This window comes from Takifugu flavidus, chromosome 5 (genome assembly GCF_003711565.1).
Source record: "Takifugu flavidus isolate HTHZ2018 chromosome 5, ASM371156v2, whole genome shotgun sequence".
Taxonomy (NCBI): domain Eukaryota; kingdom Metazoa; phylum Chordata; class Actinopteri; order Tetraodontiformes; family Tetraodontidae; genus Takifugu; species Takifugu flavidus.
Window position 1 is genome coordinate 2,920,400 of NC_079524.1, and position 27,120 is coordinate 2,947,519.

Genomic DNA, 27,120 nt, shown 5'->3' on the forward strand with positions numbered 1-27,120 from the left:
CATCCCATGTCCATCCTGCATTACTGGGGCGTTGGAGGTCTAACACACCCGTCAAAAAGGGTTGACCCCCCCCCCCCCCCAACAGATTAACAGACCATTACACGCCACGTGCGCTTTAGGGTTGAACCCAGAGGCAACTGTGCACCATCAGTTCCACATGATACATCAATATTTACAGAATGTCTGGAAGCTGCAGCACATGAAGAGGAGCAGATATTACAGCAGCACTGCAGCAAAACCTAATGCAGCCAAGGAATGTGACCACAAGCAATGCGCTCCATATGATAAGAAGCCTAAAAAGGTGAAACAGGCGGTCCAAGGTCAGATTTACCAGGAACGATCCCACTGCTGGGTCCAGAGTCATCTGTCCACGAAGGCTGTGTGGCAGCTGCACCTGAATCTAAACAGGGGGGTAAAACACAAGTTCAACACCCTGCCTGGGTGTGTGTCCGCATTCTTCCATGTCTATTTATTTGAAGGCAACCACATTTTCCTGCGTGTGTACTTTATTGGATGGTGCTGCAGGTTTGGCTGCAGGTTATTTTAACAGGACACATCATACGGAATGGAATTAAGGTGGATCCACTAGTTTCAGTTCAAGTAAAAATAGCTGGAACACCTGTACGTTCTCTGTTTAAAGTAATCACGTGTGCAAAGGTGTGCCGAGAAAATGCTAAACTCACCATTTCGTGGTGGGAGCGTGTGTAAAACCTGCAGCGTGAACACATCTGGGTCAACCATCTGAAAGTGCAGCAAAACATTGCTTGTTTGTCCTGAATCTGAAAAGTAGAGCACTGGGCACTGACAGCGGGTCTGGTCAGCGTGTGCCGACTTGTTATCTGCGGGTTAATATTTGTCATTTCGGACGGGAAAGGGAAAACTGGAGAAACCAAGGAAAAAGTACAGAAGAGATGAGGAAATAGGGGGTGCTGGCGTGTTCAAGTCATGCAGGGGGGGGGGGGGGAAACCAGTCAGGAGGTCCAGAAATGTGGTGGGAAAGGGGGATCGCGTACAGAAATGAACAAAGACAGAAAAATCACAATAAAAGACAACACATGGAAGCCCAGACACTTGTGGCTTCCGGTCTGTTGGAACTTAAGAGGATGGTAACTTACGGCTGCTGGTACACAGGCAAACCACGCAGTTGGAAACTCTCGGACGAGCCAGCTAAAAGTGCAGTTTTGGTGTCGCCTCCCCTGGTGCTGGTCTTGGAGTCGTTTGCGTTATTTAGCGCAGACTGCGACGCTCTTGTTGTTCACCTCTGTCCACATTTTCAGCCACTTCAGCTCTTCCCATATCAACAGCGCGTGGAACCAGGCGCGCCTCCCGTGCTGCCTTCACGAGATTCTGTTCACCTCGGTCCGAAGTGAAAACACTCGATTTCTTCTTCCTTGGCAGCTCTCAAAAATGACACATACATACACAAATACACGATATGCTTCCTTTAATCTGAACACAGACTGACTGCGGTCTGATTGACTGTTTTATTAAAAGCTTTTCTGATAAATAAAAGCGCTACTACGCGATATTTCTTCTGAAGGGGGGAGCTTAAACGCATCAGCAACCAGCTGGTCAGGTGACCATTTGGTGCGTTAAGTGTCGAGAGGATATTTCCCCAATTAATTCACATTACGCTTCAACAAAATGTTTTTTTTTTAAAAAAAGAAAAAAAAGAAACTCCTTTAAGATAAATAACCCAGGGTTCTGCTGTGTCTCGATGATGACCATCCTTAACATTGGAGGCATAAAATCCATCCAAACGGAGAAAAACGTGTAAAAGTCCGACTCGCTGTGGATGGAAGCGAAGATCCTTAAAAGCAGAAACGATCGGACACATTTGGGTAATAAACTCAACAATCTGTGGGCAGATGTCATTTTAATGTCATTTACGAGAAACGGTTCGATTTATTCTCTGTAGTGGAGAGATACACCAAAAAGTCTGTAGAGTTATTGCACAAAGATTTACACTGTAAAAGCATCAAGAGCGAGTCAGAACGCGCACGCACGCCAACAGTATTCACATATAAGCACTCAACATCATTGTGGCCTGCAGATGTCGTGTGTCGGTCGCGCACACATGCACAGACAAGAGTGAGCACACTTTTAAAACACACGAAGGCATCTTTTTGTTAAACTAATCAGCAGTTCCAGAAAAGTGACCCAATCATGCTCAATGCAAAGAATTGGGTAGAAGCGGAGTGTCTCAAAACAAAGAGTTGCGTAATTCACCTGAATCTATTGTTTCCATTTCAAGCGCTACACACATTTCAAGGTTAGCTTGATTATGGTGGTGATAAGAAATCACGTCAGTCACAAAAATAGGGGAGGGCACAAGCCCTGGGCTGCAGAGAACTTGATTTTTTTTAAATTCTGAAAGTGAAAACAGTGGCTACGAGTCGAGCGGAAAACGAACCCGCCAGAACAAAACGTGAAACAAGAACTTAGAGGGAATGTTGGTGTTTAAAAATAAGAAGCATTAAAGTCCTTCAACTCGGTCCAGTTCAGGGAATATCTTTGAAAACCACATTGACATTATTTTAATCGCCTGCTAGATGGCTTGAATCGAAGTTTAGGTACCTCAACGGTGACCCTGTAACAATAAAGCGGATATACGGCGCCATCTAGTGGACAGAGAGGGTTAAAACCAGAGGGGGGTAAATAAACTCTGTATATTCACTTAGATTTTGAAACCGTCAATTTCCTTGGAGCAGAATCACTATTGTTAATACTCTTTGACAACAAAAGAACATTTGAATTAATCAGAAAACACATTAAATAATCTTGTTGCTTCAACAGGACGTCACCAATATACAATGTCAAATTTGTCTTCAGCTGGTATTCAAACACCGCACAGATGTTTACACTTGTAAAGCATAAAAAGAATACAAATATCACTTCTACCCCTGAACAACCCCATCACTCTTTTAGCCCCCCCCCCCATCAACCACACTCTGCCGAGGCCACACATCGATGCCCTGCCTCTTCCAGGAAACACCTTCTGTCCACTGGGTCAACCACTGGAGGCATGATGGGAGTTGTAGGCAAAGCAGAAAGGCATAGAGAGGCGTGTCCACGAGGACCAGGCAGTGGCATCACATGATTTCGCAGCAGGAGTTCTGTTTCCGTGCCTGCGGGTTTACACACAGGCATTCAGCCAGACGGTTCAGCGAGCTCGGGCCCAGTGTTGACATTTCTGCCGCCTACTCACGGTCTTGTAGAAGGCCTTGGACTGGTTCCCCAGATGTTCTGACTTTGCCACGAGGTCGTCCAGTTTTTCTCCCCTCTCTAAAAGACTTTCCATGGTGTTGTGCTACGGAAACAGAAAGATGTGTGCCGTGTTCACACGGACCTTCCTTTCAATGTGCAAACACTGGTTGTTAATATGACCGGGAGCGATTTGTGAAAACATTCTACCAAAATAATCTTGGTCTCATCCAGCTCGGCCTGCACTTTGGTCATTGCATCTGCTTCTCTGGGGTTCTGGAGGAAAACACACAAACAACATGCTATTAGCAAAGCTGTTGGTCGGAAAACAGAAAAAGATCAACCAGATTCCACATTCATCCTTTGGTTTATATCGTTACGCCGTTACTACGGGTTACGCAGAAAAACAAGTCTAAGATGCCAAAACTATGTCTGGTGTCTAACTTTTGTAGTCTTTGTCACTTTTGAGGTTTTTATACACAGGCTCACATGTACCAAAGGTGTTTACCATTACTTATAGGCCTCTCGTAAGATGTCAACCTGCTCAGAAAAAAACACAACTAACTACAATTTATGCTTCTTTTATATCGTGTCTTACAGCTAATGTGCAGCAGTTGCTTTTTCTTTTTGTGAAACAAACCTAAATGACCTTTCCAGACAGGTGGATCTTTAATGTGAAAACCAGAGCTCCGTGCACGGTGAAATCTTACCTGGTATTTAGCGAGGTGAACGTCCAAGGCTTTGTAATTGATGCTTTCAGGATTACCAGAGGGCCAGTTTATACTGTCCACCTGCCTGGAGAATTCCTCTAACACCTACGACACATACAGAGGGATGAGGACCCTAATGTAAAGGGTGATGTGTATAAACGGACTTGCTGGGTGGGTGCATTGCTGCTCAGATGGAACAAGAGAATAAATCTCCTCTGGAAACTGATGTGTGTGAATCGCACCTTCTCTAGTAAAGAGAAACACACTCTCTGTGGGTACTCGGTGTCTGCAATGACCACAGCACTGAGGTTGTCGTTCCTGACATACACGTGACACAGGTACTCTGGAAAATGCAAAATTACAGTATATAGACATTTATAGAGCCTTCAGTTGGAAACATTTTGTATTAGATTTATGTTATTAAAAAGGACACATTACGCAAAACTTACTTTTCCGTGCTTCAGTACATAGATGTGTGTATCCAGAGTTACCCCCCCCCCACCCCGTAAGTGTCAGGTTCTAAAACTTAATCAATGTTTAGTAAGCTGCTGGCGTAAGAACGCCCTCGCACCGATCATCTCCTCCCTTACAACCACGGTTACCTGTGCAACTTAAGGAGCCGCCATTTTCTCATCCTCGCCTCACCCCCCCGGACCGCCGCACGCACAACCCGAAAACCGTGGTCACACAAAGCCGTCCTCACCTCGCCCCCCCCAGAAGAGGGGGGCGGTGCTCACAGTAGCTCATTAGCATTAGAGGGAAAGGCGGTAAAACCAGCCGTTCAGAGCAGGGCCACGAAACTGGTGCGTTAATGGTCCCACTGTCATTAATTCTTTGTTTTTCCCACCAAAGCGCTTTACTATTATTTCACTTCAGCACCATGTTAATGTACAGCAAAGGAGAATAATATGTCCCCTTCAACAGTTGAGATCAGAACCATCACCGTTGGATATTTACCTTGTTCTTTGACGGAGGCACGGCTTCCCTGTGTTGACCGTTCAACAATCAAGGCACTGGTGAAGGTCATGAACTCTTGAACACTAACACAAAACACAAATGTTACTTTTGGCAGGTGATAGAGCCAAGTTAAATATTGCCATACTTTTCGCTGTCCAAACATGGAAAAACCTATAGACACACCTGGAGCGCTGGAAAAAACTGAAGGAGGAAAGGTCATAGGCCGCTTTGAGGAGGTTGGCTTTGGTGGCTCCTTTATAGATGACACAGAGGCTGTAGAGCTTCATGATGCTGCTGGATCAGTTACACTTCAGACTCAAGGAAAGGGAAATTTGACCTGCAGCAGACGTACACAACCGACACATTTACAAGTAGAAAAAGAAATATTTCAACAAGAACTCGCCATCTTTATATCTACCATCTATCTCAGTGAGAAGGAGACGGTATCAACTACTGCTCAACTGCAACAAAACGTGGAAAATGGCAGTGCAACATTTAAAAAGGCCACTCTAATGTAAATAAAAACAGCACGATCGAGATCCTAAATTAAGCTCGCCGATAGCAAAGGAGACTAAAGAAGTGACTGTGATTGTTGTGTTTTAGCTGCTCAGTTCTGCTGTTAGTCCACAAATACGATTACTCAGCTCCGATGATCCAATTTAAAAGTGTGCATAAGCACAATCACATGAGCGCATTAAGACTGTCCTGTAGCCAGTTCAGCCAGCTAGCTAACGTCCTGGAACGGCGGAGAAAAAGTTGGTTTTTATAAACAGGTTAGCTAAAGTAGCCGCCTATTAGCCGCAGCATATGGATATCTATTCAAGGTACAAATGTGATTACAGCTGTCTTTACACACAGGATCAAAGTTATTAGCTGACAATGAGAAGGAAAATGCACTCAAATGTAGGCCGGAGAAACTTGCATAACTACATTTCTAAAATCAAGCCAGGCATAAAACTAGCTACAGATGCTATTTAGAAGCATCAGGCCGCTGTTAGCTTACTTACCCAAAAAATCAGGGGTTAATGTTGGGTCGCAGGCAAATACAGGGATAAAGGCGCTATTCTATATAAACAAACACTGTTTAAAATGTATAGTCGACTCCCCCTGATCCTGTTACGGTGTAGAAAATGCTAGTCATGCCGTAATTTTCAACTACACTTGATAGTTCAGCAGCCAATCACCACGTCACAATCCACAAACGGTCCGACGTGATAATAGCTCCGGTGGAAACAAACCACTCGTTTCGTAGATCCGGATGATCCCTTCATTTACGTTGCGCTCTGCTGTTTTCGTAAAATATTTCTAAAAACGTATTTCACATCAGTCATTATTCTTAATCAGTCATCTATTCATCTAAGCTCAAACCATGGGGAATATAGAAAAATGATTCCAGCCCCCTCAGAGGCAACTATACACACTATTTCCTTCCATCAAGTCCACCCGACTGTCTCCCGAGTCCTGTATTTCCCAGGAAACAGCCTGACAGCTACTGTAAAAGTATGTCTTCCTGTCTCCAACACTGGAGTCCCATCTTGACCACACTCATCTATTTACAGACTTGTCTCCCACCCACAGTCTTCTCACCAGGAAGCCACACACAGGCAGATGTGGTGTGTTAAGAGGAAAGACCGACATCATGACCGAAGGGTGAGATGTCCTGCTCCCAAGGGCTTTTAAACTGTGAAGAATAAGCAGTACAGCATTTAATAAACTCCCAGTTGCAATCCCAGAGAATACATGAGAACCAGTGTTAAAGGACTCAGCTTTATTTATTTATTTTTAAATGGTGCAAATAACGAAGACCTGTGAAAGCACACATTCGTAAAGACTTAAAAGTTTTAGGGAAACGTTTTTAAAAAAAGAAGTCTGAAACATTTTTGCAAATCAACATTCTTAATATTTAGAATATTTGTCAGATTAATAATAATCTTTAATCTAAATAATAAATGTGTAATAAATATGCATGATCAGTTATGATATAGCTACACACGCAAGCACGCACATACGCACTCAAAATCATTTATTTAGAGTTGGATGCATATTCTCCACCAGATCAGTCAGTCAGTCAGTCAGTCAGTCTGTCTGTCTGTCTGTCTGTCTGTCTGTCTGTCTGTCTGTATTATACTGTCTTCTATGATTACTGACTGAACCAGTTTAAATACATTCACTTGAAAAGGAAATTTAACAATATTTAACTTGTGTCTTGTCTTTAAGAAGAACTTTACAAACCAAAAATCCACCAAGAAAATCAGAGATCCCAGGGGCCAAATTAATTCTGGGGTTTTGGACTTTCTGGAAGACACGTTGTTGCATCCAGAGGCCCGTCTTTACCTTCCCCGTCCACCCTCCCTCCAACTTTTCTTTTTTCCCTTTGACAAATGTGGTGGGGGAAGGGAAAGCGGGGAGGAAGGGTGGGTGAACAGAGGCGGAGGGGCGACGTCAGACCGCAGTGGGAAGGCTCAAAGCTCCGGTGAGGGAGAAGGAACAGACACCGGGAATGAGCGGCAGAAGCCGGACTGTGAAGACGCAACAGAGAGCAGCTCTGCACGTCTGGCTGGAGGATCCACGCTGTGACCTGCTGTAAGTAGAAAACAAGCTAACAATGAACTGGAGGTGTCACAGATGCTTCTGAACTCCTGCTCTGTGTTGCTGTCTGACTTCTGCTCTTCCACTAATGAAACTACTGATCTGTTTAGGGGGGTTTGGTGTTTGCGTTGGCATCAGAGTGTTGATTTAGCTGTTGTCTACATGGACGTGTTGATACCAACGCTGACACGCAGATGAAATGTTCTAACATTGTGCAAGTATGTGTTTGACGTGCACTCACTGGTGGCATTTTGACAGAGGAATCAACTGTACTGGAACCAACTATCTGAAATGATTTGTTCCTCGCGTGGTCGTGCGGCTCTCCCACCACAAAGCTCTGTGTCCTTCAGATGGAGGGAGGAGAAGGATTTAGCGAGAGCCACCCACTGAGATGCCCTCAGCCCGAGCGGGGAACTGATACCTCACCGTAGAGTAAACACACAACCAGGAAAATGTTCCCTGTTTGTTCTAGCTGAAGGACAAACTCAAGTGAGATGATGGGAAGAGGGAATGCCCCTCCCGACATTCTGAAAGTGACCTTTTGAAAGGCGGCTGGAGGCGTGATGACAGTGAAGAACATTGTGCGCATGACTCTGCTTTTGGAGACCGGAGCGTCCGCGGATGAACGAGGAGTTTGTTCCTGGTGACAAACATTTGACGCGTCTGAGGGGAGATATGAGGTAAAACGTGCTGAGCCGCCTCCGCCACAGGAAACAAGAGAAAAGTCTGAGCGTCTTCAGCCTCTTCAGACACAAACGAGGCAGTTGGAGATGGGAGGAGCGGGAGGCCGTGTCGTTCCTGCCTTTGTGCAAGTGAAATGTGGGGGTCAAGCTTGGGGGGGGGGGCATCAAACGCTTTGGTGTCACTCCAGAGTCAGCTCAAAGACCGAGGTCCTGAGCGACGCACAGACTCAATAGGTTAGCCGCTCTCCTCCAGAATGACAGAGTGCAGTCGGGGCCAACATTGGCATGTCTTTGAGAGCCAAATGAGTGGGTGGGGATGAAGGGGGGGGGGGGCGTCTTTGTCTTTGTGTGGCCTTTATTCAGCTGAGCCCCGCCAGATAAAGAAGGCCAACTCTTATTCAGACTTCTTGGAACATTCGCACACGGCCGCACACACTCTGGCCTGATACCTTTCTCCAGGGAAGTGACGCAATTCTAGGCTGGCACCTTTCACTCTCTGGGGGGGGGGGGGGGGGGGGGTCTGTGTGTCGGCACGGTGGGGGGAGATTTCTGCCGGTGAGGTCTCTCTTCAGTGTTGTCCACATTGTTTGGGTATGAGCGGAAACGCAGAGCCCCAGTGTGTGTTTGAAAGCGAGACGCCGGCTCGTCGTCACTCCCAACACGCAGGCTCAGCGCCACATTTAATATTGTTTAGCTCGATCCGCTTTGTGGGATCTCTCCAAACAAATCCGAGAGTAATTGTGGAGCCTTAAACATGTGTTGGTCTGCAGATCCCACTCGCTGGTAGAATTTACGAGGCAATTTTGCAAGGCTTTGTTTATGGATGTCTGCGAAAACACTGGCGCACATGTTTATTGTTACTTGACGAGAACAGTTTGGTTTGTTTTATAATATCTGGAAAGGCCGAAGACACGTCCCAGAAACCAGCAGAGGTTCAGACCTGCGCTCGCTCTCTGGGTTGCGTCGTGCGTGACTCATTCTTTGGCTATCTGTGCTCTGTTTGCACCGAGAACATGCCGAGAGGACAGCACACCTTCTGACGTGTGGTTTCCCGACTCCAGTGGAACGAGAGACCTCGGTGTTGATTTGTTCAAAATGAGCGATGATAAAAAAAAGGGAGCGTCGTCCCTGCAGGGGACGTTTGTTTCTATCTGGGACGCTGTTGTGGCATGAACTCGATTAAAACACCGAGAACGAAGGGCTGTAAAAGCAGCAGGACGGTGATGGAGGGGAGGGACGAAGGTGTGATGTTAACGCGGAGTTGACGTGTGTGTGTTCACTCGTTGACTCTTACTTCACTTCCTTCATTCTTTCATTTCAGTGGGATATGTTTGGTCCTGCCTTTTCTCTGACAGCTTTCATGTTGCTTCATAACTCTTCAGGGGTTTCACGAACGCTGATTGGACCCACGCAAGCGGTTGGTGTCCACATTGTGTTTCAGGTGGTTGCGCAGCCCAGAAAAAGCCTCCTTTGCGGTTCCTCCGGAGCGGTTTGAGGTTTCTGTTTCATGATCTGCAAATTAAGAGGAATGAGCGAGTGAAGTTGGTCATCACGTCCACACGGGTAAATCATCCGGAGATCGGTTCAAAGGCTCTGGTGCCTGGGCTAATCTCCCATTCACAGACCCCATCTGGGTCACCTTTGGCCTTTAATTGCTCAGCCACCCACTTTTTAGGTTTCATTTTGCGCAGCCTTCAACGGCCAGCGCTCGTTACCTCAGCATCCTGGCACGCTCCCAGAGCCTTTGCTCACATTTCAGACCAATTACTGCTCAGCAGTAAATAACGGCCATCTGACTGACCCACATTCAGCATGTGGCGCAGCTACAGCACTGATCTGAGCCCTGGAACTGTTGCTGGGATCCCTCAGTAGAAGGTCAACAGGTGCTGTTCTACCTTTGAAGAGACCAAAATTCAGCAGCGTTCAGGAACAATGTGACATGTTTGTTGGTGATGATGTCAGCGAGAGTAGGTTTACAGTCCTGACAGCCTTTTTTACGTGTGTAAATGTTGCTAAAGCTCTTAGCTTGTTATACTACATCAGCAGCCTGCAACCATCTGGAGAGAACTGGTGGGGATCAGGATGTAGGAACAGTTCATATTTATTTATATGGCATCTGTTACAATCCAAACTGTCTGTAGCTTTACAGAAACACAGAGTGTGAGCCCCAAACAAACAACATGGGCAAAGAAAATCTCCATTTTAGCAGGACCAGGCTCATGGGACTGGGTAAAAAAGGGGAAGCCAGGGCGATGGGGCAACATCCACTTCCCCAAGGACAGAAAAACCATAAATACCACAATACGTCATAAATATATGAAGACGCAGCACAAAAACTGAGTGGGTCAGAGGTCAGCAGGTCAGCAGGTCTATAAAGGTGTGTTCAGATTATAATAGTATTGATGTACAGGGTCCAGTGTTTATGAGTTGTACAACAGGTCACCGTCACAAAATTAATATAGAATACATAGATATGCTATTTATAGTGGAGAATGACCTTTTGTAAGTTTAGGATAATGATATTTATATTAATATCAACAAAGTGCAACTATTGAAATTGAAATATTAATAAAAGAATAGCAACCCCCCCCCAATAATTACTGTTACTATTATTGTTATTATTATATACACAGGTCATTTTTCCCATGCACGCCTGTGACTCACATGCACTATGACGTTTCCTGTTTGCTTCCTGTTTATTTCTGCCATTTCCTTCTTGGTGATAATGATTGGTCACGATTTTGGGCCTTTATCCTTCTGCTCTCCCTGGGTCCAACCCTGAAGGGGATAATTACATGTCGACCTCGTTCTTCAGCTCAGAGTTCATGTAACCCCTCATTTAAAGCAACATCTTAGGGAGAGAATCAAACTTTTGTCTGGACGCGTTCCTGAGGAGCGTTACAACTGAGTGGGGCTGGAATAAACACGCCGCCGATAGGCATCGCCGCCGAGCCTGGCCACAACAATGCAGCGTGGAGACTGGAAACGCCATTCACGTGCAGACACAACTGGCAACGGCTGAACTGAACCGAACCCACGAGGGAAGTGTTTCAAATGGCCCTGGCGCTCAGATGCCGTCACGCCTGCAACTTTTGTTATTGCGACCCGGCTCAGCTGGAGTCAGCGATGACTTCGGATGAATCAGCCGGTGAGATAACTCTGTGTCTGAAGTGTTCTGCCTGGAGCTGACTCAGATGCTATCGGGCAGCGCCTCAGCGGCACATTGCCCCGGAGATTTGCTGGGACAGTTAAGCATCATAAATGGAGGCTGCAGCAGAGGTTATGTGTAATCTAACCCCACACTTCCAGCTCCTCCAGGGCATCAGAGGCCCTTTTCTCCGGATGAATAGATCTTTCTGGTACAACAGGACACCCAAACAGGGCATTTTTTTTGTGGCACAGTCCTGCTGGTGGTGTTGAGTCCTCTTTAAGTCCACCAAACTCTCCTGGAACCGGTTCCCACATAGTTTCTTGTTTGCATCACGATGCAAGATCATGACATCAGGCCATTTCCGAGGAACTCCGGGGCTCCCGTGAGACAGTGAAGCGGTAACCACATCCTAACATGGAATGGCGCCGCAATTGTCTAATCTGTGTTAGAATGAGATTTTATTAACGAGACCGCTTTGATCCGCCCCGCTCCGCAGTAACAGCTGATCTGTGGGGAGACCCCCAAGGCTTCGCCAGGCCACCGAGGAAATCAGACCAAACGCAACGGCTGCTTATTCAGAGGTTTAACGACGCCAGCAGAAACGCTGGTACGTGTGTGATTTATGGCGGCCGCCTCGTGCAGCATCTGGAAGCGTTATTCATGGTTCACTGAGGCCCAAGATGGTCTCTGTGACGTGCTGAAAGCTGCGCAGCCAGACCGGATGATTTGTAGGAGAGGAAAATGGTCTTTGTTACTACTCTGTCCTGTTTTTCTTTCCACCCCCCCTCATTTAGTTTCTGTGTCTCTCCCTTGTGTGTAGGTGTGTGTTTCAACCCCGAACCATGGCTTAGAGGAGCTCTTTGGAGTGGCCCAAACCAGAGTCAGAGAGGATAACATCAGCACCACATCTGGAGCTGTCAGGGAACCGACGGCACCTTTGTCTTTGTAAGGAAAGGAATCTGAACCCCCCCCCTCAATCCACTTCGCTCTCAGCCGGAGCCACTTTGGGTTGTTACTTTAGTTTTCAATCACCATTCGTTGCCCCGTCAACCATCTCAACATGTGTCGTGTTATTGTAACATGTCGCTCCATGCTCTGGACTCTGCTCAGCATCGTAGTGGCTTTTGCTGAGCTCATCGCGTTTATGAGCCCTGATTGGTTGATGGGGTTCCCTCGCTCAGACTCCAACGCGGGCGGAGCTGGTGTGGACTCCAGAGAATACAGGCCGTCTCTCGGCCTGTACAGCCGCTGCCTTCGCATAGGCTCCCGGGGAGTCGGGGTGAGCTGCGGGCCCTACGCTGGCGCCTTTGGAGAGGTGGCCAGTGGCTTCTGGCAGGCGGCCATGTTGTTCCTGGCTGCAGGGACATTCGTGCTGGGAGGAGTGGCCTTCATCTCCATCTTTAGCCTCTGCTTCCAAAGCATCCTAAAGAAGAGCTTATTCAATATCTGTGGACTGCTGCAGGCGATCGCAGGTAAGACAACTGACAGAGGTTTGTGTGTGTGTGTGTGTGGTGTGTGTGTGTGTGGGGATGATTGTTGATTGTTCAGCATTTTTTGGGATCCCATCTGACACCATGGCCAGTTATTGTTTCTGGAGTCATCTAATAAATCATTTTTCTTTTAAATAGTTGGATAACAAAGACAAAATGACATCATCCCGCGATCAGTCCTTGAGTTGATTAGTTCGGTTGGCAAGTAGAAGTTTCCCAAACCAATTTTCAAATGAACAGAACCTTGAGAAGAAAGTCTGAATCAGCAGTGTGCTAGAAACCAGCATCAAACAGATACTTTGTTTTCTAGCAGCCAAATCTTTAAAAAAAAACCATGATGATTATAATAGAACCTTAATCACAAAACCTTAATTACATCTTCCGTTTGATCCTTTTTGTTGCTGTATCTGAGACGTATGTGTAAACGTAGTGTGATGTGCTATCGGAACTATGCTGCGTTTAACCTCAGGCTCTCTGGGGCGAACAAATAAACATGTTTCTTTTAATTGGTGGCACGAAAGAGCAGATCAGACGGGGCCGTTCCTCTCCACACAAATCAAACGCTTGTCAAATAGATGTGTTTTCCACCGGCGTTGCGTCACCGCGTTCCAGCTGCACTGTTTGTTCTCTCGCTCCAGATGTTTACACGTCCGTGACTAAACCTCTGGGCTCATCCTCTCCTCCTCCCTCCAGGGCTGCTGCTGATGGTGGGCCTCATGTTGTACCCGGCCGGCTGGGGTTCGGAGAAGGTGCGCAGTTACTGCGGGCCCGAGGCGTCGCCCTTCAAGCCCGCCCTGTGCTCTCTGGGCTGGGCCTTCTACGCAGCCATCGGAGGAACACTGGCGAGCTTCCTGTGTGCTGTCCTGTCCGCGCAGGCTGAGATCGCCACCTCCAGCGATAAGGTTCAGGAGGAAATCGAGGAGGGGAAGAGTCTGATCTGTGTGCTCTGAAACACTGATATCCATGCACTTCAGTGGACAGATGTGGATGTTGGTCTGTTTCCCTGGAACCTAAAGAACTATACCTTTATTCTCGTTCACTTATGACCAAGATGTTCATAGTTTTATATCAACTCTTGTTTTTGAACCACCGTTCAAAGTGGAAATGGTTAGAAAACTTGTTATAATGCAGAATTACAATGTTTTTACTGTCATTTTAGACAACTAAACCACTCTCAAATGTTTGTGGGGCTCTGATGCTTTTCACGATTAAGAGGGATAATGTGTTGCTGTAAACTTTAAATGTCCAGATGTTGCAAACCACAGCAGTTCCTCCTCTATAATGGTTCATTTCTCCTTTTTGGAGAATTTTGACGGATGTTTTCTTTGTCTGGTACATTTGGAGCACTCCAGATCAAGATCCCCTAATAGTCTCTTTTGCACTTGGTCTTTAAGTCTGTTCATGTTTATGCATATCTTGCCCCCCCCCCCCCCGCCCCAACAATGCTATATTAAGTGGCTGTAAACATGACATTTGTTTCTATGGAATGTGCAATAATTCAACTATAGTTTGTTGTGTGTAAATTGACTTGTTGGCTGCATCGGTACGTGTTTTGCATAGCGGCCTTTTTTCCAGCAGAAACACTGACACCTAGAGGAAGATGTCAGACATTGCAGAACAGAGGACGTTTTATTTTACCAATAAAGGTTTTGGCGTTTTTGAGGTCGAATTAACCTTTGAATTAATGTATTTTCCCTTGGTTTAGGTATTTCTTAACTTGCTTTAGTCTAGAGCACGAATCAAAAGATTTGAATCCAAAGAAAACTGTAGAGTAAAGGAAATGTGCTTGATAGACTTATGAAAATACACACTTTTTTTCAAACTTTATTTCATGTTAATACCATAAATATACAAAACTCAAAACTATTTCACATGCAACGAAGGCCGGACTGGAGTGCATTACGATTTCTTTTTACATGGAATTGATAATGGGGATCAAATTTCCAACTTTACATAATGTACAAGTGTCCCTTTGAGATGAGCGTCTCTCTTTTCTGATTGGATGAAACGTGGTCACAGGTCAACGACAGCCTCGTGTACGGACGCGTTAGGTAATGCAGATCAGCTCGCCACATACATAAAGAGACGCACGGCTTCATCTCGTCACTTCTTTTAAATTAGACGCAGAATTCCACCAAAAATGTGCAGCAGATTTTAGACATGAACAAGGGAGCAGCTCACAAATTCAAGGTTGTTGTTCAAATGTGATTCCATATGGACTTTTGGTAGAGTTCTCACAGCTTTACAGGACGTAAAATAACACTCGCACTAAAGCACTCCTGGCCGCAGACATCACGGAAACGCTTCGGCGGACGCACAGACGCGCCGTTACGAAACACGACCCAGCCGAGCCGCCATGAGACCGACCACTTAAATTACACCATAAATAGTTAAAAAAAACCAAACCAGATAACGAAAAGTGCAATCGATCCGAAACAAAACCAAAGAAACAAAAAATCCAAAGTGGACACGTCGACCTTGGAGCTCGTCGTCTCGTGCACGACAGCCGATACGAGGTGCTAAAACACACAAATGTAACCTGCTTAACCTCCCGGATCCACGGGCAGCAGCCTGCAGGCTGTGCTGATAACACTGGTGGTTCTGGAGAGAAACCTTAGTCTTATTAACATCCAGCCCAACTGGTTCCATTCTAATTGTTCTAATGCGGACTGGGCAACATCAAAGGCCAGTAATCACACACTGGAGAACAAAGCTCACTGGACGCTCCCGTGTAGAAACGGCGTTAGTCTACCTGGTGCACACATACACAGGATCGGCTGTTCCATGGAGCTGGCGGAGCTTTTTGGAGAGGGGGCAGAGCTTTAAACAGTCAGTCACTTCTTCCACTTCTCCCAGCAATAATTTCCTTTAAAAACAAATCCACTGGCTCTGACTCTTAGCAGCGTTACTTTTAGTGTAAAGGTCAGAAATGGGTTGAATACATACACGCCTACATACAGGAACCATAAACAATGCACACTTCTCATCTCCATCGGGTCATAAAATACTGGCTAAACCGCCTGAGGTAAAAACTGCTGACTCAGCGGTGCAACTTTACCAAAAGATCCAAACTGAAGGAATCTGCCAAACCGGAACATGCAGTAACTTTCGCTTCCCCGACGGGGGCAGAAGCACTCGAACGCCTCGTCCATGCGCGTCGCAGTCATGGGCAACTCAGCCGCCGCCGCCTTCACTTACCCTGGGTCAGCGGGACGCTTCGCTTTATGGACCTCGGACTAGAAGCATCGGACACACGTAGGATTGGGCCGAACTGACCTTTTACAGCGCCGCGACCCGGAGATCAGCACGTTCAGACGGGGGCGCCACCGTGTGAATGTAGAGCCCGATTTCTCGGATGGATGGAGAACGACACTAAAAAACCACCTAATCAGCGTCTGCTCTCGCGTCTCATGATGGTGTCCTGATTAGCCAGGTTGTGTTTGTCTTAGTCTGTTATCACCGTGACGACCGAAGATGGGCAATAAGACCTGATCTGTGGGGGGGTGGGGGGGGGGGGGGATGGGTCCCAGCATGCCTCTGGGGGTGCGATCGGGGAATTCGTCTGACTGAAAAAGCAAACCGGAGCAACATAAAAACGGTTCGGTTCAAGCGAAGGTGGACAACTCTGGGCCGGACAGAGGAGAACCACCAGGCCAGAGTCGCCCACCTTCCACTTTTGAGGACGCCCGTGCAGCATGTGTGCACGTGTGCCTCTCTAAGGTCTGAAGGTCCCACGGGCGGCGTTGGAGGCGGCGTTGGCGGCGGCGTTGGCGGCGGCGGTCTGAACGGTCTTGTTGGACATGACGCCGGTGGCGAACTCCTGCTGGGCCTTCTCGAAACTGGCGCCGGTGGTGCGATACAGCGCGTGCACCTGGGGGGAACAGAGGGAGAACCGGTCGTGCTTCTGGACCCACAGCGGTCGGTCGCCACGGCGACGCCTTACCTTTTTGAACATGATGAGCGAGCAGACGGAGAGAGCGGTGAAGAGCGCGGCGATCAGCAACATGATGATGCCCACGGGGACGCTGGTGTTCAGCCCGGTCAGCGCCGCGATCCAGCCACTGGCGACAGACGGAGACAGAGTGAGTCGGGCGGAGGGACGCGGCGCGCTGGCGCACGTGCACGGGTCGTAAGAGCATAAAAACAGTCACCACGTTCCCCAGCCGCTGATGCCGATGGTCTGCAGGACGTGAACGCCGAACTGACAGATGTAAACAAAGAAGAAGACGAAGAAGCGGAACGAGCTGTCGCTCCTGTAACGGCGGGAGGAGGCAGTGAGACCAACGCAGGAGAGAAAATAGTTCCGCAGGCGGCGGCCGCAGCTGACCTGAAAGCCCCGTACAGCGGTCTGTACCAGCAGACAAACGAGCAGGGGGTGAAGAGCAGGAACCAGAGCATGGCCAGGCCAAAGTCCACCCCGTGAGACGAGTCCACGCAGAACCAGGCCAGGCAGCCGAACATGTTCACGAAGAGCGTGCCGGCGTGAACTGAGGAGGGCAGAAGCCAGAGCTTTGGTGTCACACGACAACAACGACCCGTTCTCCCCACCTTCCCGTGGGTCCCGCTTACACATCCAGAGGTTGTACATGATCTTCACGGTCTTCTGGAACTCCACGGAAATGTCCACGGAGATGTCGTGGTAGAAGCACGGGCCAAACGGGAACTTCTCCGGCAGCGGAGGCCAGTTGTTCTTACGTCCTGCGTGAAGAAGAGAGGGAGTGATCGGCGAGGTCGAGGAGACACACGGCGACGGACGGAGGGACGGAGGGACGGAGGGACGAAGGGACGGGGGGACGGACCGACCTGCTGCTCCGTGGGACTGTAACTCTCTCTCCCGACGATCCAGCTCTGCTGCCTTTTTCTCCAACTCCTCCTGCCTCCTCAACAGCTCAGCCTGAGCGCGTACTTGGTCCTGGCACACACACACACACACACACACACACACACACACACACACACACACACACACACACACACACACACACACACACACACACGTGAAACCCCACAGCTGAAGGACGTGAGGATAGCGGGTAAATTGAGGAAGGAGCGCACGACTCGCTGGGTTATTGACACCTGAAAAAGTGGCTGTTTGTGCTTTCTTTCATTTGTCTTCTTAAAACTACGACATCGACCTCGAGGACCTGCGACAGAGCCGTGGAAATAAAAGACATCACGTAAAAGACGGCACCTGATTCCGCTGCCGTCGGACCATCAGAGGAAGACGGAGACGTGAGTGTAGGAAAGGCGGGAGGAAGGGGGGAACCCTCGGAAAAATACCTGCGTCTGTAGCTGCGAGTACGCTGGTGGCTCCTCTGTAGGCTTCATGATGGCGGGTTGCGTGTTCTGGGAGGGGACGGGAGTAGAGTCGGGGGCATTTCCATGGGCCGCCTGTCACACACAAGCAAATTCTGTCAGTATTCTAAGACAACATTGGCCCAAATGTGTGATGAATGCCAGGTATGTTCTGTGGAACTGAGATGGTGGATGAGAGAATGAGGCGACAAACGGCCAACATGGTGGTCGTTCAACGGACCGTTCTGGCATCTGTGAAGGGGTTATATTCCTCCAGACCTCCAGGAGGGGCAGACCGGGTCACCTGTGTCACTGAAGGATCCTAAAGGAGAAGAAAATAACAGCAGCATAAACAGCTAATCAGCCAATAACTGGGATTTTATACTGACAGTGACATTCGATAAAAACACACGTTGTAATAAAATATCCTTAAATAGGATTATGCATTTGCCTCGTAAAATGTCGGAGTTTTGGACCAAAAACTATTCAATAATGTTGAGACCCCGACGCTTGCTTCGTGTTGATCTATTAATAGTTAGTTATTCCTTATGTCTGCAGGTGCCTGCAAGTGTTTACTGCTTTGCTTTAGCCCGCTAATACTTGTCTTTGTTTCGCTGGCTGTTATTACACCATTAAAACCCATAGGCAACAAGTTTCTACGTGCGTTTTCTTTGGACACGCCTTACAACACGACTAAAAACGCAAAATCGTGAGGATCATTAGCTGGCTTCCAAAGAAACCCTCTAGCTAGCTGTCACCGTTAGCAGGGAGCTAGAATCTGCCTGGCCTCATTCAGATGGGCAGCGGACGCTAGCTCACAATGCTAAGCTAGCTACCTGAAAGGGATTGCTGAAGTCCGGATCTGCAAACGGGTTGCTGTCAAAATCCGACATCCTTCGGACGTTCTAGTAACAGGTTTTCTACTTGAAAGGGATCTGTTTTATTCCCCGAGGAAGGACCTGGTATCCTTAAACGACCGCCTCTCTGTGTGTCTGCTGTCTTATCTGCTCCCCTCTGATGGAGAACCCCTTGTTAGCCGGTTAGCCACTAGCACAAAAATGGCAGCAGAGGATGCGCGATGGGCAGCGGCGAGCTGACGTCACCGTTTCAGCACCGCGGACAGCACGAGCCCTGCAGGTAGCAACATCTGTCCACATCTGCAGATGTCCTCCAGGAGCTGCCACCAAAGCTGGAAGCGAGGAGTGTCCCCGGTAAATGAGGCTCCTGCAAACGTTGCTGGATATAAAGTGGGACCTTTTGAACCACAGAAGCTCTATTTTCTCTCTGAAATGCACAGAAACGGTCAACATTGAGGTAGTTGTTAATTAAAGCTGTTAAAAAGAGTTTTACATCTCAGAGACTTGCCTATTTTTGCTTCTTTTACCACCACCTATTTTTATATGATAGTGGTTGAGGACACATTGAATTCTTAATCATTAGAATAATCGATACGTTTCTTAACTGGAGCATTAACTGGTGTGGATTTGTGACCCGAAGCACCATTTCCCCCCTTTTACACACAGTTGGAGTAAGTTCCATGTTAGCGTTGAGTTTATTTTAGTATCCAGCTATAAAGGGGGAAAAACAACACAAATGATTTAATATTTAAAGCATATGTTTTAATGATATCAGCAGATGCATCTCAGTGAAAGGTCAGGGTTATTGTTTGTGCTTGTAAAGTGTTTTAACCACAAGGAATTTAGATTAAATTTATCTGATTTTAAAGGTGAAATCCTGCTTATCGGTGCAGTGAGTGAAATATAAAGTTATTCGTACAAGATGTCCGGGAAAATCACCCCCACACACCCAAAAAAAGAAAATCTTTTACCTTTCGGTATTGATCTCTTACAGGTAAGATTAAATTAGCACTCAGCAATTCTTGATGATTATTATCTAGATGATGATAATGAGGTTCATGATTATGATGATGATTTATTGAACAAAACCTGTTGTCTCTCGTTCATGTGACCTGAGGGAGCCGCTCCAGGATGGACTGTTGCTCTCCTGCCATCCCATAAATCTGACTCGGTTGGAGATGGGGGGGTTGGAGATGGGGTGTCCCCACCTTGACGTCGTCTCCCGGTCTGAGCTGCTTTCCCCAGAGTGACCACCGGGGGGCGCTACAATCCAACCGCTGTCCCTCATCCGTGTTGCAGGATTTCTCATTTGCCGTCAATTTATTTTCATTCAAACAAAGGGTGACCATGTGAGGAACATCACATCAGTTGACAGCCTGTAAATGTGATTTAAACATTTAAGCACCATTTACCCAGATTAAGTTTCAATTGAAGAACAAATGCTATTAGGTGGAAACCTCGTGGTTGGTGGGGAAGGACTGAAGTTCAAACGTTTCCTCTCACTTCAGCTTCTTGCTCCGCGTTTTTAAACAAACGCACCGTTTTACTTTGTTTTTCCCTCACGTGAAGGTTTCACGTGAAGGGGGGGTTCTTTAAGGCCTTCTGGCACTTTGGTGGCGTTGACGGACACTTTAAAGACAAACTGTGGATTCATTGCAATTCAGCACACACACACACACCACACACACACACACACACACACACACACACACACACACACACACACACAGAATGAGCATCGGTTCCTTTCCTAATCTTCTATTAATGGACCCAATCGCAGACTCTATGAATAATCAATGACCAGCGGTCTGCAACCACAGGGCTGAGACCTTGAGTGAAACTGAATTTTCCTAATAAGACACAAACCAACCCCCCCCCCCCCCCCCCCCCCCCCACACACACACACACTGCAGGCACACACAACACCTTGAGGCCCTAACAAGCATTAATGCTCTGTGGGCTGAGGATGCGTCACATGGTTTGTTTGCTGCAGGATGTGAAAGGTAAACAGGCTTTGCCAGGCTCGCCTGTGTGTGTCCGTACTGTATGTCCGCGTAGATTCAACGAGGACACGCCGGAAGTCCGTCTGTCCTTGTGCGTTCCCTCTCGCCTACCCTTCAAAGATGGCTCCACGTGGAAGCGACCTCTTCAGATAATAGCTGCTACATTAGTCTCTTAACCAGCTGGTCATGGTCATTTAGAAATGTTCATTAGGTTGCGGACCAGAGCGGATAGGTGTGAAAGATGCCCCCCCCCCCTCCCCCCACGAGACAGGGAGACAGGAGGAGAGACAGACAGGAGGACGAGACAGAAACGGGGAGAAAAGCAATTTGCTGGCCAACGTGAGGAGCGAGCGGTAAAAGCCGCGCATGCAATTATCATCATATTGTGCTGAATAAGAACCTTGTGCATAATTACAGGTCATTAAGGTATATGAGTGTTATTTTAGGGCTGTGAAAAGGTTGGATAAGCAGGACTTGATATTATGGGTTGCTAATGCTGCAACATCTGGTGTCGTTTTGGCAGCCATCTGAGTGAAAATGAAGGCCTGGACTGCTGTTAGCACACTGCATTAGTGAGCGATCGTGTGTATATACCTTTGTAAATATGGGCTATATATATGTATAGGGTGTGTGCATATGTGCATGGAAATCTGTGCTGTTGACCAGTCAGAGCACATTACGCACCGCAGGAGAAAACTGCTCTCTGTCGCCAGAAAGAGTGATTGATTCTCCATTTCCATATTAATGCGCCGATTTGTTAAGAGCCTGCAGGAGAGGCGGGAAATAACAGGGTCTTCATAGGGCACGACATTTATAAATAAAGCTGATGCAGAGAAAAATGGAAATTAAACCTTTTAGCTTAATAAATTTGAGGCGTCCGCTGCAAAGCGAGCGATTTGCATTTCCATTTGTGGCCAAATAATGAGAGTGCAGGCCCATGATGAGCCTGCCGGAGCGGCTTTTGGGTCTCAAACAGTCAGACAATCACTCCAGCGTGCAGCTCTGCACATCAATGTCATTAGCTCGGGCCTGTTAACTCGGCCGCTCCGCTTTCGAAGACTATCTGGCGAGCTGCAGGTTGTCAGGGAGGAGAGATGGGACTGAGCGTTGCCTTCCCAGCGCCCTAAAGATGCAGCTCTGTCCGTTCAGGGGAATATTCAGCAATACTCAACTCGCAGCAGTCAAGGGATCTTTTGTGGTTCTAAAACAACCTTGTCAGAAAGAGTCTCTGTCTTACGCTTTGCCTTTCCTATAAACACAAGCACGCACACGCACGAGGCGTCACTGATTGAATTTATTGGGGAATGGATGTTGACTAGACCACTCCGAGCTGGCTAGATTGTTGTTGTTGCCAGATTGACAGACAGACCCGCAGCGGCTGATTGAAAGTGCCTTTTAGCTTGCTCTCACTGTATATTTGATTTGGCAAAATGGAAGGGGGAGTCCGGTCTTTTCCCAGGATGCAAACACGGGCCCCTGCGTTTGTGTGGGAGCAGGCGCGCGCCGTGCTCGCACCGGCGGGCGCAGGCTCCGGCAAATGCTGCATAAAATGTACCCCCTTTCAGGTATTAATTGAATAATGCAAGCACTCCTCTTGTCAGCCGTCAAGTGGGCTTCTTGGCGGCCGGCGCCGCGCTCTCCGCCCGCGGATTGACTAGATTTATCTGTGTTGTTTTAGCCAATGGATGCAATTTGTTTCAAATGTTTGACATAAACATGCAAAGAGCAGAGGCGTGCGCTCATAAAATAAGCTTCTAGGCGGCTGTTTTACAGCCCAAAGGGACCCATGCGGGGCGGGGGCTCGCGCTTGCTGAGCCAACAGCGTGTTAAAGTTCTCTCCCAGCCGCTGATGTGGCCAAGAGGAACAGCGGCCGCCATGAACAAAGAAGCGGCGAGGGCACGGGAAAATAGGTAGAGACGGCGGGATGTAGCGTCATGCCACATATGCATACTTATTTTCCATGCCTTTAATGGGTCACAGCTCATTGGCTGCTTTATGTCTGCTTCCAGGATATGAGAGATATGAATTTTATACCTGCAGGTAATTCACCATAATAAACTGGTCTGTGGAGTCTTTAGCCAATCAACACGAGCGGCAGGGGCGGCCATTGCTGCCTTCCCCAGAGGTTAGGTTTGAATTTAGCACAAAAGCAGTAGGATAATTCGTATCCAGGGTGCCCAGATGAAGAGCCGCCGCGGAGCGCCGTACATCCGGTGCACGTGGGCGCTGCCACTTGCTTTTGCTGATTTGGCGGGTCGCTGATTTGCCGCGGTGAAAGACACGGTCGGCCATCTGTTTTTATTATCTGGGTGAATGTATTTGTCTGAGCGTATCAATAATCATAAACAAAGCCATGAGTCTTGCATCTCTGCCCGTCTCCCACTCAGCCGGGCCTCCGGTGAACCCCCGATAATTGATGGAAACAAAGACAATCGACCGCGGTTTCGGTCAAACTGTGGCACGCACGCACGCACGTGCACTCCTCCTGGGTGTTTTTCCCACGTCTCTCTTGCCCTGACTGAGTGTGCTGGTTCCTATTACAGACAATAATTACCGTCAGTCACCCTGTGTGTCCATAACAAGCCAGCATAATGCCCTAATCAGGCCTGGATTAATCCCCCCCCCCCCCCCCCCCCCAATCATTGTAAAAGTGATTTATAATGTTTTTCCTGTTTGGAACAAATGAAATCTGTAGCCCAAATTAATACTGGCTTTTCATAACTGGAAAGTTAAAAAGCTAGTTACGGCACCTTGCTGTCATTGGGGGCCACGGCTATGAGGAGGAGATATATGATGCATAGCGTGATGTTTAATTACCTTGGAATAATCACGTTGGTCTTCTGTTGAGAAGAGCTCTGAGACCAAAATGTGGTCACCACAATGAGTCAGGTCCTTTCGCATTTATTGCAGACGACGTTTGAAGAACCCGCAGGAGGAAATCGGTGGCTGAAAACTCAACGTTATCAGCAGGGCGACGCCCACGTTCAGCCATATTAGCGCAGATGTATTTACAGCAGTGTAACGCTCATTAATTCACTTCATCCATCCACCAATTACTCCTGTACCAATGCTGGATATGATTCAGGACAGGACGTTTGTCAATTGCATCGACATTTTTCAATTTCTTGCCACCAAGTTTCATTTGTGGAAGCAGGCCTTCTATTTCGGTCCAGGGCCTCCCGCTCTGTTTCATTTCCATCGTTAAATGAATCACTTCCAACTGTGACTTACTTCCCCTTGTTTTTCATTACGCCGAATGGAGGCCGGACGCGAATCTTGGCCGAACCCTGAAATTTCCCGCTCGCGACACAGTTTGTGCCCAGAATACAAACGCACTCACAATCGCGCACATTTAACAGATGCAAATTCTGAACCAATCCGGCCGAGCTCCCCGGGCTGCCGCTTCCATATTCATTTCCGCCACCCTGCTGTTCGCGAACTCCAAAAAACTATCCGGGGGGGTTAACCTGAAAGTGAGAGGAAATGGAGGTTCTGACAGTGTCCACTCGCTCTCCCGCTCTCATTTCCTCTCCATCTCTTCCTTCCAGGCTCTCCCACCTTTGCTCCTCTCTCCTCCTCCGCTCTCCCCCACTTCTCCCCTCAGTCCCCTTTCCCCTGTTCTCTTCATGCTCTGTAATTCTCATCTTACACACTCTGTTGCTCTGGACGATGAATAATGCATGGTGTGTGAGAAATCCTCAATGTCATGCTTGGCTCCCAGCGAGCATTACAGGGCTTGCATCTCTATTACGGAGATGAATAGGATAGAGGGGGGAATATCACATAGGACACGCTCTAACATTGTTTGTTTTTCGGCATTAAAGCACCAATCCAGGCCTTCTTTAAGTGTATATGAATTATGGATACAGACAGAGGGGCATATTGATGGATATAATACCTGCGAAACTTTTAGAATCTGCCGTATCGCAGATTCATTCTTCTCTGCTCTCAGAATACAAATGAATCGGAAAAACGGGAACAAATTTGGTTTCAGAGGAGATTTTGAAACATTTGGTGCTTGCGCGTTGCCGGCCCTTGAAAAAGGAAAAGAGTTTCACTTTCAGACTTTAATCAGCGGGAGCGCTGCTTTAAAATTCGATTACATAAAAAGGCAGAACCATCATTCTCTTTTTTTCTTTTCCACGTTTCAGTCCCGACTCACCTTCCGTCTGATTTGATTGAAGGGAAATGATAAGATGCCAACCGCAGGGACAATGCATTTCCAAACGCAGCGGTGGGCCGCCTGAGTGCGTGCGTGCGTCGACCTCTGCCCGTGTTTGTGCTCAGCGTCTGCACGTGCGCTCGCGGCCGAGATGCTGCAAAATGCAAATAACAGCAATCAGGCTGCCGCTCTGAGAAACGGTGACACCGGACTCAGTTACCTCCAGCCTCCCCAACAATCGATGTCCGGAGCCAAACGCGGTTCTTGGCGTGAACTTGTTGGCTGAGCCGTCGACCACGATGCAAACTTTAAAAGGCGCCCACGTGTTCTGAGCTGTTTTCGGTCTGCGGTCAACCTCCGTGGAGATAAGGACCTTAATGCGGCGTACTGGTGAGCCATGTGACACACACCCACGTTTTATGGGGTATGTACATGTGATAAAAGCACTGGAGAGTTAAAGTGCTTTTCTACCATGCTCAAAGCCATGTGTCAGCACTAGATCACTAAATCCACACAATCCCCCCCCCCCCCCAACAGTTTCCCCTCCTGTGATAGTCTATCATTCCTCTGTTTCAGGTGATTGGCCACTGCAGCTGACGGGGCCAAGTCCTTGAGGAGATCATGTGTCTGTGGAAAGTACAGGACCAGTCCTGATCTTTGAGCTTTAAATTCAACGTCTGTGTTGTTTCCCCGTCTCCTGTCGCCCCCCCCCCACGTCTCGATGACATCGTGGCTCAATGCCATCGCTTTATACTAAAATACTGCCTTTGTACGCCGACAGGACCAAGTAGAAAGGCCAGTTTGTACCTCCCTTTTTTTCCATGCGCAGAATTTGGAATTTCCTTGATTTTACGGCATCGTAATCTTTCATTTTCAGACATAATTTTTTAATGTTAAGCAGATATTGGACACATTAGGGACAACACTCCTCACTATCGTATGCTCGTGGAATGTTGCAGAAGGACGAAGCTTACACTTTCCTCCCTTTTTCTTGGCCATTTTAGGACAGATGAATCACTCTAACGACCTGGACGCCGCGCTGCTCCGTCCTGAAATTAATATCTACAGAATGGAGACACGGGGCAAATAGATGAGAATAGGAACCTGATATTCACTCTTGGGTACTACGTGCTGAGATATGTTCACGCACACTGAAAGGTGTGTGCGCACCCACATGCACGCGAGCGCACACGTTCACATGCGCGCACACACACATACACGCATACTGAACAGGGCACCCAGAGCCTGACAGGCAGGCTATTATCCCTCAGCCCAGGCTGCCGTAATTGGCTATCGCTTTTTACAAATGTGGCTCCATCTGAGTCGCATAACAGCTCCCATCTCATCAACCCTGTAGGGGTCACCACGTCCATGCGTGTGCACGTGTGTGCCCATATATATGCTTTATACATCTAGAGATGCATATTGATAGTCTGTATGTCTTTAATTGTCATCGTGTAATGTGTTAGTTGTCTCAGGTCGTTCACATTTAGTCCAATATGTGGCTTCACCTGTGAGTCTACAGAGGTGGATAGCTTGGAAAAGCGCCTGTGCACCAATATGTTTGGGTTGCTCTTTAAGCAGACTGCCTGAAGTTGCAGCATAATTACTTTCTCTCTGGGTGGGGCTCTTACATCGCATATAATGGGGTTGATTTAAACCTATATTGAAGAAGGCAACTGCTTGCCGATCATACTCTTGCACTCTGTTAATCCCTAACCAACGAATTAACCCTCATTACTACTGCTGGAATATAAATGAGCGCTCTCGCTCCCGCTCTTGCTCCGAAGCGTCTCCCCTCTGTGCCGTCCCTTCCCTCCATATAGCTTCAGTGATGAGGGATGTCTGGGGTCATTGAAGCTGCCTGTGTCGCACCAACTGGAGTCCCCCTAACATTCAGATTATTCTGACCTCAGTTCGGCCCAATCAGATGACCACCAAAGCTCTTTAACGCCAGGCCTCTTCGGTGGACAGCTGCTCCTGCAGAGGTTGTTTCTTGAATTGTCGGTTTGGCCGTA

At 47.8% G+C, this 27,120-nt stretch overlaps 3 protein-coding genes across 4 annotated transcripts; 1 reads left to right on the forward strand and 2 right to left on the reverse strand.

Moving 5' to 3' along the window:
- Positions 1-1,859: 1,859 nt before the first annotated feature.
- On the reverse strand, positions 1,860-6,086 carry ykt6 (YKT6 v-SNARE homolog (S. cerevisiae)). Its single transcript, XM_057032037.1, has 8 exons — positions 5,879-6,086; positions 5,055-5,208; positions 4,872-4,954; positions 4,157-4,257; positions 3,915-4,019; positions 3,415-3,480; positions 3,209-3,310; positions 1,860-3,128 (listed from the first exon to the last, which is right to left on the reverse strand). The coding sequence occupies exons 2-8, from the start codon at positions 5,156-5,158 to the stop codon at positions 3,093-3,095; spliced, it is 597 nt and encodes a 198-aa protein (XP_056888017.1). The 5' UTR covers positions 5,159-5,208; positions 5,879-6,086; the 3' UTR covers positions 1,860-3,092.
- Positions 6,087-7,238: 1,152 nt separating this feature from the next.
- On the forward strand, positions 7,239-14,457 carry LOC130525348 (LHFPL tetraspan subfamily member 2a protein-like). Of its 2 annotated transcripts, XM_057032036.1 has the most exons (4): positions 7,305-7,454; positions 11,791-11,901; positions 12,115-12,766; positions 13,478-14,457. In XM_057032036.1, exons 3-4 carry the CDS (start codon positions 12,355-12,357, stop codon positions 13,732-13,734), a joined length of 669 nt encoding a protein of 222 aa, XP_056888016.1. In that variant the 5' UTR covers positions 7,305-7,454; positions 11,791-11,901; positions 12,115-12,354; the 3' UTR covers positions 13,735-14,457. The 2 variants fall into 2 exon arrangements, with proteins under 2 accessions (XP_056888015.1, XP_056888016.1); XM_057032035.1 differs by lacking the exon at positions 11,791-11,901 and having other exon boundaries at positions 7,239-7,454.
- Positions 14,458-14,592: 135 nt separating this feature from the next.
- Positions 14,593-19,159, reverse strand: scamp1 (secretory carrier membrane protein 1). The gene is made up of 9 exons (XM_057032034.1): positions 18,916-19,159; positions 18,321-18,401; positions 18,065-18,175; positions 17,588-17,696; positions 17,354-17,482; positions 17,112-17,271; positions 16,936-17,037; positions 16,728-16,845; positions 14,593-16,655 (listed from the first exon to the last, which is right to left on the reverse strand). The coding sequence occupies exons 1-9, from the start codon at positions 18,970-18,972 to the stop codon at positions 16,500-16,502; spliced, it is 1,023 nt and encodes a 340-aa protein (XP_056888014.1). The 5' UTR covers positions 18,973-19,159; the 3' UTR covers positions 14,593-16,499.
- Between the last annotated feature and the right edge of the window lie 7,961 nt (positions 19,160-27,120).

Coding starts and splice junctions, on each gene's coding strand:
- LOC130525348 (XM_057032035.1), top strand. CDS start 12,355: ATGTGTCGTGTTATTGTAACATGTCGCTCCATGCTCTGGACTCTGCTC. Junction 12,767..13,477: donor ACTGCTGCAGGCGATCGCAG/GTAAGACAACTG, acceptor TCCTCCCTCCAG/GGCTGCTGCTGATGGTGGGC.
- ykt6 (XM_057032037.1), bottom strand. CDS start 5,158: ATGAAGCTCTACAGCCTCTGTGTCATCTATAAAGGAGCCACCAAAGCC. Junction 3,481..3,914: donor TTCACCTCGCTAAATACCAG/GTAAGATTTCAC, acceptor GTTTTCCTCCAG/AACCCCAGAGAAGCAGATGC. Junction 3,129..3,208: donor CCAAGGCCTTCTACAAGACC/GTGAGTAGGCGG, acceptor GTAAACCCGCAG/GCACGGAAACAGAACTCCTG.
- scamp1 (XM_057032034.1), bottom strand. CDS start 18,972: ATGTCGGATTTTGACAGCAACCCGTTTGCAGATCCGGACTTCAGCAAT. Junction 17,483..17,587: donor ACAGTCCCACGGAGCAGCAG/GTCGGTCCGTCC, acceptor TTCTTCACGCAG/GACGTAAGAACAACTGGCCT. Junction 16,846..16,935: donor ATCAGCGGCTGGGGAACGTG/GTGACTGTTTTT, acceptor GTCTGTCGCCAG/TGGCTGGATCGCGGCGCTGA.